The sequence below is a fragment of the Elaeis guineensis genome, chromosome 5, assembly GCF_000442705.2.
Source record: "Elaeis guineensis isolate ETL-2024a chromosome 5, EG11, whole genome shotgun sequence".
Taxonomy (NCBI): domain Eukaryota; kingdom Viridiplantae; phylum Streptophyta; class Magnoliopsida; order Arecales; family Arecaceae; genus Elaeis; species Elaeis guineensis.
Window position 1 is genome coordinate 16732675 of NC_025997.2, and position 9440 is coordinate 16742114.

A 9440-nucleotide genomic window follows, 5' to 3' on the forward strand; every position below is an offset into this window, starting at 1 on the left:
AACTTACTCATAAGGCCACCATTTATTCATGCCCCCTGATTAAATTCTAAATTATATGATTTTTTTTAAGAGTGGTAAAATATAATCCAATTTACTAATCTAATTTGCATTGGACCCATCTTAAATAGATTTAGATTTGGCTTAAATAAATTTTGATCGTAAATAAATTGATCTATTTAACCAGATCGGATTTGAATTTAAATTTCTCAACCTGTTCAACTTGTTTAATCTATTTATAATTTTTATTTAAAATATTTGGGCTATGAGCTATGGCAAAATTTGAGTGGTCTATTTGAATTTTGATCCGTTCCTGTGAATCTACGAAATTTCAGCAGCCGGTTAAAAGCTCAACACGTGACCACCGAGACCCTTCCATGATCCGTCGCCTCACTTCGCCCTTTTTCCTCTTCTCCTTCCCCAAAAAGTCCTAAAGCCTAAATTCCCATCGCCTCACCCTCCGTCGCCTCCTCTTCTATTATGCCGGCACACCGATGGTTGTGACTTCCCCACATCGTCGCCCCTGCAGCCACTCTCTCTGATCGACTGCTCACATTAGTCGTTGCCATTGCTGACAGCTGGAAGGAGCACGATCACTCCATCCATGGCTAGTGGTCCGTCATTTTCGTGACTCAACCGGCGGTGCATCCGACGAGGGCTCTCCTTTCGCCAATCTTAATCATGCCCTCCAATCTGCTTGAGATTTGATTCAACAAGGTCTTTGTCCCCTTCTCCCTTTCTCACCTCTATTTTTTTGCTCCTCTGTTGATCCATCTCTTTTTTTATTTCTATAGATCGATGTGAATAGATGGCTCGAGGCCTTTGCCCCTCATCTAGCAATCGATGTCGCATCCCCCTCCATCTCTAAGTTAGCCCTTTTCTTCATTGCAATGACCTCCGGATGCTAGGTGGTGAAGCTTTGATGGTGGCATCTATAGTTTCATGGCTATCTGGATGCTGATCTGCCTGAACGAGCTCGCGGCGAAGGTGAGAACCCTTCTCCATCTCCCAATCTTTCTTCAATTCTTTTTTAATGAGATTACCTCATAAACAAGATATACAGATGAGATCAAATAACTTATTTATTAAACAGAATATTCAATTTTAAAATCTGACCGTTTAATAAAGATCAGATTTAAATTACAAATTTTCTGACTCAATCCATATATGACCCAACCATTTATATCTGACCGAACCTGATTGCCTCCCCTACTCTTTCTGAGTTATTTTTTTCAATAAACCGAGAGGCCTGCAGACTTCTGAATATGTTGCTCCTAAGAAATTACTCACGAGCATATGGCTGAACAGTAAATTACTTTTATCGGACCTCCTCATGTAGGAATACAGAATATGTCAGAAAAAATTATTCAATGACATGATAAATTAATTTAATCCCTGTGATGTTGTTTACCAAAAAAATTCAAGTGACACAGCTTTCATATGAAGTCAAAAAAGAAAGGAAAAAAGAAAGGGGAAAAAAATGTTCGACCCTACCTGCATTACCCACAATTTGCTAAAAGACACTGCTACAACCAGCCATGCCCTCTGGAGTTTTGTGGAGTCAGATGACAACATGGGAAAAAAGAGAACAAATTGCATTTAACAGTTTAGGTGAATCTTCATGAGTAATATTGTTTCACCTGGACATTGGCATGGAGTCAATATTTCAAATTCATAGCAGGTTATCTTTCATAAGGCACCCGTTCAATGACAAAATACAGCAGCTGAAGACATCATACCACACACAGCAACAGAGGGGAAGACGGTGCCACCAATTAAAACAAAAATCATAATAAATTTCAAAAATGGATGATAAGCTACAAAAACTATTAAAAAATATTCTGAAATCCTGTTGATATCCAAAATCTCAAACTCAACCTGAAAAAAATTTGTTAAGCAATATTCCACCAAGGGCTTATCATCCACTAAACGTAAATAATAAATAACTTATCAACAAGACCCACCTGATCAATCTATGATTAATTTTCTTGAAAAGAATCTTAAGTTCAATCCACACATGTATGCAAAGAAATATCAAGCTTTCACTTAAAATCATCAAAGCAGCAAAACGCTTCCTGGCAAATCCTCAGATTTCACTGTAAATCATCGAAGCATCATGGCTGCAAAAGTATGGATGTTAAGACAACCAGCAACAAAGTTGTTTATCGACCTATAATATTAAGATGTTGTATCTTCTATCGTCAAGGAATTCTGCTCGTGCTATCCAACACGTAATAAAATATTTCTTTCTCCAGTGACCTGATGCATCACTGATAAACCCAAAACAAAATATATTCAACACTGCTGCACCAATAATTACAGTAAGAAACATGAAAATGGAAATTGCTACATATGTCACAACAATCATTAGCATCTCATTTGGTTAATCATCTAAAATAAACCCCAACCCCCTGAGGCTTCAGTCTCCTGTGTTTCCCCTTGTGGGGTTTCATAATAACCAGCTTCCTCACTTGGACTTCCATAGTGAACGTGTTCTTCTGTTTCATCTGTATCTTCAGAACCAGAATCTTCATCAGCAATAATGGAGTTTATGTTTTCTTCCGGTTGGACAAACTGAAGTAAATAATTCACTCCATTTACGATATCATATACCATCAATCCTATCCTTCCTCCAACCCAACTACCCAGATGGCTTCCCATAAGATAACCCAACCTACCCAGCCTTTGTTCTCCATGAAACCCTCCTGCATAGGTCCCAAACAAGGTGCCAGTCCCTCTGAGAAATCCCTCTGTCATGGTGCCCCCAAAGTATATGGCTTCAAAGAAGTCCCAGCCTGAGGATATAATAGGACCCAAAATGCGCTTGGCCTGTCTGGAAGCCAACTTTGCAGCTTTTGCTCCAACTTTTTGTGCCTGCTTTGCTGCATCACTTACACTCAACCCTTCCTTCAACGCATCAGTTAGTGCAGCCTCAGTGGCTCGCTGCCTTACTTTCTCCACATGAGCACTTCGGACGTTGTAGACATAGAGTTTGACGCCTTCTTTGGCCCCACAAGCAAGGCTTCCAGAGCCCATGTCAAAGCAGTTCAAAAATGTAAACTCACCACTTTTGGATGCAGCTTCTTTTCCAACAAGTTCCCTGAACTTCTCAGCTGGAGAAGAAAAAAGGGTAATATAAATATAAGGGCTTACAATTAATGGGGCAACAGGAAAAAAAAAGAGCATTTGCAGTGGAAGTGAAACATAGTTTCAATTCATATACAATTCCTGCAGTTAGTTTGTTGGCTATAACCAAAAGATTGGAAGGATGCCCACAAGATAGAACATTAATTTCAGTGGAATGTTGGCACTGCTTAAAACAGAAGTTTTAGCACTTGCATCAATCAAATGCAAGGGAACTGCCTTCAGTATTCACAGATGTCCAGGTGAAAATTTTCTTATCATCCACCAATTTTCATTACCAAACCTGGTTCTGAAATAAAGCAAGCAGTATCCATCTGTTTTTTCCCTGATGACTTTCAACTTTTTGCTGATGTAGAAATACCACTAGACTCTTACATATTTATAAAGAATCCATCCACTGCCAATCAGTTGTCTGCTACATGCTCAATGCAAACAATAAGAAAAGAAAAGGAGGATTTTGTTCTCTATTATCCAGATAATGTAGGAGCACTTTAAAATCTAGAGCAAGACTACCCAGAAATCACCACACAACATGAAATCTATGGTGCTAGTAAGTCTAAGATTCAGACATCCTTATCTGTCTCTTCTTTATCCTCCTCTTAGGCCCTCAATCCATGAACCACAAAGAAATGAAAATTGAGTCCAATTTTGTCCTAATATTATAAAAGAAGGAAAGTTAAGACTAGTTGATGGTTCTAGGTTCCTTATGCTTGGTGTTAGCAAAATTTACTCACTTCCAAGTATTGCTGCTTTCTCCAAACTGACCAATTCCCAGAGCTTTGTCTTAATTGTCACAAGCTAATGAGGATGAATTTTAGTGGTTTGTCACAATATGTGAGACTGAGGCAGAATCATTTGTGCCATCTACTCTGGTGAACCTGGAGAAAATTATCAACTTATGGCATTGTTGGCACAGTCATACTCCATTTTTTACTTTAGTGGTGAAGCTAATTTAGACGCCGCTTTCAAATAGTTGCATGATTAGATCAGGGAAATAGCAAATTCTGGAGGATGGTATGGAGTGAGAATGCCTAAGAAGCATTACTATGAAATACTTCTATAATAGACACATGATAATACAAACTAGTAGAATGATTCAATCTGACAATGTATTTAATGATATACAAATTAATGAGAATACCTAGAAGTAGGGGTGTTCACTAAATGGTTCAAACCGTAAACCAAACCAGACCAAACCATTTTTATCAATATGGTTTGGTTGGCAAACTAAAATGGTCTGGTTTGGTTTATGATTTTCATATAAAACAATTTAACGGTTTGATCCAATTTTACAAAAATATTAGATTAGACCAAACTGTTAACCATAACATATGTGTGTATATATATATGTATATACTAACATATAAATCCTAGAATAGAGCCTAGCTTTTGGTTGGCTCTTTTATCCTTAGCAGCCCACTTCATTATCTCTATCCCCTAAGCTTTTTCCTATCCTTTACTGAAGTCTGAATCAAGGAGCCCTACTTCTCCTTCATTACAAACAGTTTTCATAGTGCAGCACTTCTAACTTCTAGTTAGAGGATTAAAGAACTGAATGCCAAACTTTTAGTCTCTTGATATCAAAAATTTTAATGGTTTATTTTAGTAATAGTAAATTCACTCTGCACTTTGGAGCATTGCATAATCTTAATTCTCTGGAACTTAGAGACATTTTTGTTTGGTTGTGCATTTGCAGATTTCAAATAATGCCACATAATTGGTGAATATACTTATATAACAGCAATGAGATCTAAAGATGTAATCTTCACTTTAATGGTTACAGAACCGGAGCTATACATTGGTCTGAAAGTTAGCTTGTTAATTTCCATCTTTATTTGGCTAGAATATTTTTTTCTCAAGATTTTCCGTCTTTCGTATTGCAATATGTCAAACCATTAATCAAACCAAACCATAATACACCGATCTTGTCTGGTCTAGTCTGGTCTACTTTGGTTTGTAAAACTAGCAAATTGTAATTTACTAGTTTGGTTTAAGAATATTCCCAAACCAGATTGTGTACACCCTATCTAGAAGGACAAAAGAAAAAACTGCTATTTGAAAGTGATATCACTGGAATCATGGTACTATAGATAGTGTCACAAATAAAAGGAAGCTCGAAAGCATTTAGAAGCAGGAGCAGAAGCAACTGAGAACGAACCACCTATAATAAGTTTATGCAACTGGGGAGTTTCACCTTAAAAGAATAGAGGTAAAGTTCTTGTTAGCAGGACTAAAGCTCCTTTTAAGCGTGCACCAGCATACTCGATAATTATGAAATAATACATACAACATTTCTCTTTTTGCTTCAAGCTCTGCATGTGATTATCACAATCTTAGGGTATTAACCATGGAAATGAAGTAGGATTATTGCTCCTATGTGTTAGTTAATACATATCAATACCTACTAAAGTAAATTAACAGAGGAGAGAAAAGGGATAATTAGAAATTCACCTTAAAGAACACTTGAAGTTTAAGAGAAACAAATTCAATCTAGATTCAATTCTAATAAATTCATCACCATCACAGAACACTTGTCCTTCACCTTGCATACATAGGTTATGCCACATTAAGTCCACAAAATATAATCAAATAAACTTTTTGGACAAAATCAAAACATAAAAATAAAGATTCTAATAAATTCTGAATGACATAAACAAAGGCAGACTAAATATATGCCAAAAGAAACAGAAAAAGAAAGTCAAAACTCTAAACCCTGCATCTACATGATCAATGGTTCCTAATGCAAAAGAATGGCCATATTTTTTCTGATGCATTGGGTGCCCTGAGTTATTCATTATATATTCCCACAATATGCGCAGCTTCTAATTTCACTTTTCATGCAATTACTTTAAATTCTCCTACACCAGGCAATTTATAGCTTGAAAAACTCACTGTGCGTGGTCTAAATAGTTCGAACTGATACCAAAGAGTTCAAGGCATCACTTAACTTTATTACTGTTTGCATAAAGATAAAGAAAGAAGCAGTATTCTTGTTCTAGTAAATATTGAGGATGATGTAATAATAACAGATGATCTCATAAACTATCAAAAATGAAGCAATGCCTGGGAAGCAAGTTTCACATCAACAGTATCTGGTTATCTTATTGATCATGGTCTAAGATATGATATTTCCAAGAATGCTATTTACATTACAAAATCATGTGCTTAAACTTCTAGAGATAAGCTCATAGCATCTTATCTGGATACTGGATCGTTTGGTGATAAAGAATATTCTAATATTAAAATTTGAGAACTGGTATACTTGATGATGATCCTACCAAATATTCTACTCAAAAAATGCCCTCCTATCACCTCAAGGTTGTCGAGACTTCAATAAATTTAGAAGACTTCTCAGAGTAGAATAAAGATGTGGTCACGTAATTGCTTGTTTTCCTAGACATAATTAGCATTTTTGCATCAAAGCTTGAGACACAAGAACTGTACTTTCATATCAGATATTCATTGTTAGGAAGGCAATGATATAGGATCAAATAACAGCTTGTTGCAGCTACGTGCATTAGTTTCATGTAAGACTAAGAATCTAAGACAAGTATTACTTGAACAGTTGAACTATTTCAGAAAATGAAAATTGATTTGGTGAACCATGGACCATATAATTTAAAAGGGAAAAATAATAAAACTTATAAGATTAAAGAAATGAACGCAAATGTAAATAAAAACTAGCCCTTAGTAGATTCAAGAAAAAAAGAAGATTTGATTTGCTCCCCACCAGACCCATGCCAAGAAAATGGCCTGTTGAAGCAACACAGTGTACAGGAAATGACTCAGAAAGAAGAGATTGGGGTACATATAAGATTTTTCTCCATAGTAAAAGGAAATACAAGCAACATATCATTTCCATATAAAACCAAAATAAAGAAAGCTTTTGTTTATTGTAATTATACTCTTTGGGGGAAAAAAGGTACAGAGAAATTATTTGAGATGCTCAGCAAATGCAAAATTGACTGCAACAACCCCCTGAAGAAAAAGTTGAATGCATAGTTTAGAGCATCAAAATTAAGTAATGAGACAACAAGAGTAAGAAGGAATTCCAAAGCCCGTTCCTTCTAAGAGGGCAGTTCGGTCTAGAGTCGGAAGTAATGTCCAAATGAATTCATGAAAGCAAATATAACCAAACAGAACAAGGCTCACTATTTACACTTGTGATTTTTTAAAAAGTAAATTTACACTTGTGTTACGGAATGCCAATTAGTTAGTAGTAATGATTTTTATAAAGGTATTTTTTCTACTAGCTTGATGGCCATCGGACAATATTTAAACAAACCCGTGGTCATGAGCGCTAGTATGTTGGTGACAATAACAGAATCATCTTAATGGAAAAAAAGTGCTGAAATATTTTGAGAAATAATAAGATGGTAAACAGACAAGCTTCTAAATTGACATCAAGATGAAAATCCTCAGTAACCACTGAATGAACTTCCCCTCCTTTTTTCCAAATTTTCAGAAAAAGGAGGGCAAACCCCACGTTGGGTTAATGAAGAAACAGTACAACAGAGCAAAGGAAACAAACCAAAAATGACAATGGTTACAATGGAACAATCTAAGCCTTCCCCCAACACTTAAGATAAAATCCCGAATACAAAATTGGCTCCAATATGGCGGCAGGCTACACAAATTCCATGATGAGCATCACCAACTAGAAGTTACCATATAATTATAAAGCAAACACCATGAATAGACAAGGTCCTCCATGATCCATACATATTCATATAATCAAAATACCTTAGGTTGCCACTAGTTAGAACACAATCCCAACCATGCCAATGCAACAAAAATGAGGACTTTAAGGCTACACGCACTTCAAAAGTATCACAATCAGATGCTTTCTTCATATGTCGCTCTCATGCTCTCTCCAAAATGATCGATTTTAATATCCTAAGAATTTAAAATCCCAGGAAAAAAACACCTTTTTGAAACTAAGGGCATGATGAAAATCAAAACAGTGAAGTAGTAAGTTCTTATTGGGTTCTATCTGCGCTCAAAAGCCACCACACCTAGTATCATATGAATCGAAATTCTAACCGCATCGAATCCAATCTCCAACAAATCGCGCAATGATGAGCCAACTTGACGCAGAATTTGCCAGAATGAACTCGTAGGCATTAAAGTCACTCAAATTAACTGCCAATTATTTACAAGAAGGAATAACGCTGGAATTACGGGAAAATAACTCAAAAAAATTAGAAAAAAAGGAGAAATGTACGAAGAGAAGAGATCGAGGAAGAGAACCTGTCATGCTGAGAGCGATGAGGCCTGCGACAAAAAGCGCAAGCTGGACCCGCCGCTTCTGGAGATCCAGCATCCTCGCCGGTCGACCAAACCCTAACCCTAATCGTGGCTTGGGGCGCTCAGGCTTGGATTTGGGGACAGCGAAGGCTATCAAGGTATCGAGATTCCTCTGGTCGAGCGGAAAAATAATTTAGAACTTTAATCTCTTCTTTATCAGCTTTGGCGTCGGAGGCAGCTGGAGACCGGCGCTTTAGTTTCGAAGACGAGCTGTGGAGTCGTGGAGAAGAGTGGGTCCCACCGCATTCTAGAATCCTGGACCCGGACAATGCTATGCGACACACGCTCGCATGCCATATTTTATGCAAACTACACCACGTGCCAACGCGTGGCAACCCGGCTCTCAAAGCACGCATCCCCTTCCGGTTTACCTTTCCCCGAAGGGTGGGATGCTGGGTTCCCTTGATGCAACGCGTCGGCAGCCGGCCACGTCCGCATAATATGTTCCATACGAGCATGCGTACGATTAGCATTATCCCCTGGAACCATCAACTCTAACGCAGACGTGTTGATTTTCCTTGTTATTTATTGACTGTTTTACCCGATTAATTTTTTAAAAAAATTATTTATAAAAATAATTTACTTTTTAATTTATTTATTAAAATAATACAACCAGTATAAAACATCGTTCAAAATGACGTTTTATGATGGCCATATCACCATTCTATTCCATTCATTTTTCACATAGATAAAAATAAAATAAAATAAAATCATCAAATCAAATAGCATTTTTTAAAATATCATTTGATTTGATGATTTTAATTTTTTTAAAAAATAAAAAAATAAAAATTATAATTTTAAATTTTTTAAAAAATAAAAATTATAATTTTAATTAAAATAAAAATCATTATTTCAAATTAGTATCCCAATTTCAAATTATCTTTTAAAAAAATATTTTAAAAAAAATTAGTGTAAAAAAAAACATATCTAAAAAAATAAAAATTATAATTCTAAATTTTTAAAAAATAAAAATTTTAATTTTAATTCAAATA

The 9440-nt window shown here is 36.1% G+C and overlaps 1 protein-coding gene across 2 annotated transcripts; it reads right to left on the reverse strand.

The window, feature by feature from the left end:
- Positions 1 to 2198: 2198 nt before the first annotated feature.
- On the reverse strand, positions 2199 to 8672 carry LOC105045033 (uncharacterized). Of its 2 annotated transcripts, none has more exons than XM_073257654.1 (2): positions 8392 to 8672; positions 2199 to 3110 (listed from the first exon to the last, which is right to left on the reverse strand). In XM_073257654.1, the coding sequence occupies exons 1-2, from the start codon at positions 8462 to 8464 to the stop codon at positions 2389 to 2391; spliced, it is 795 nt and encodes a 264-aa protein (XP_073113755.1). In that variant the 5' UTR covers positions 8465 to 8672; the 3' UTR covers positions 2199 to 2388. The 2 variants fall into 2 exon arrangements, with proteins under 2 accessions (XP_073113755.1, XP_073113756.1); XM_073257655.1 differs by lacking the exon at positions 8392 to 8672 and adding an exon at positions 5593 to 6129.
- Between the last annotated feature and the right edge of the window lie 768 nt (positions 8673 to 9440).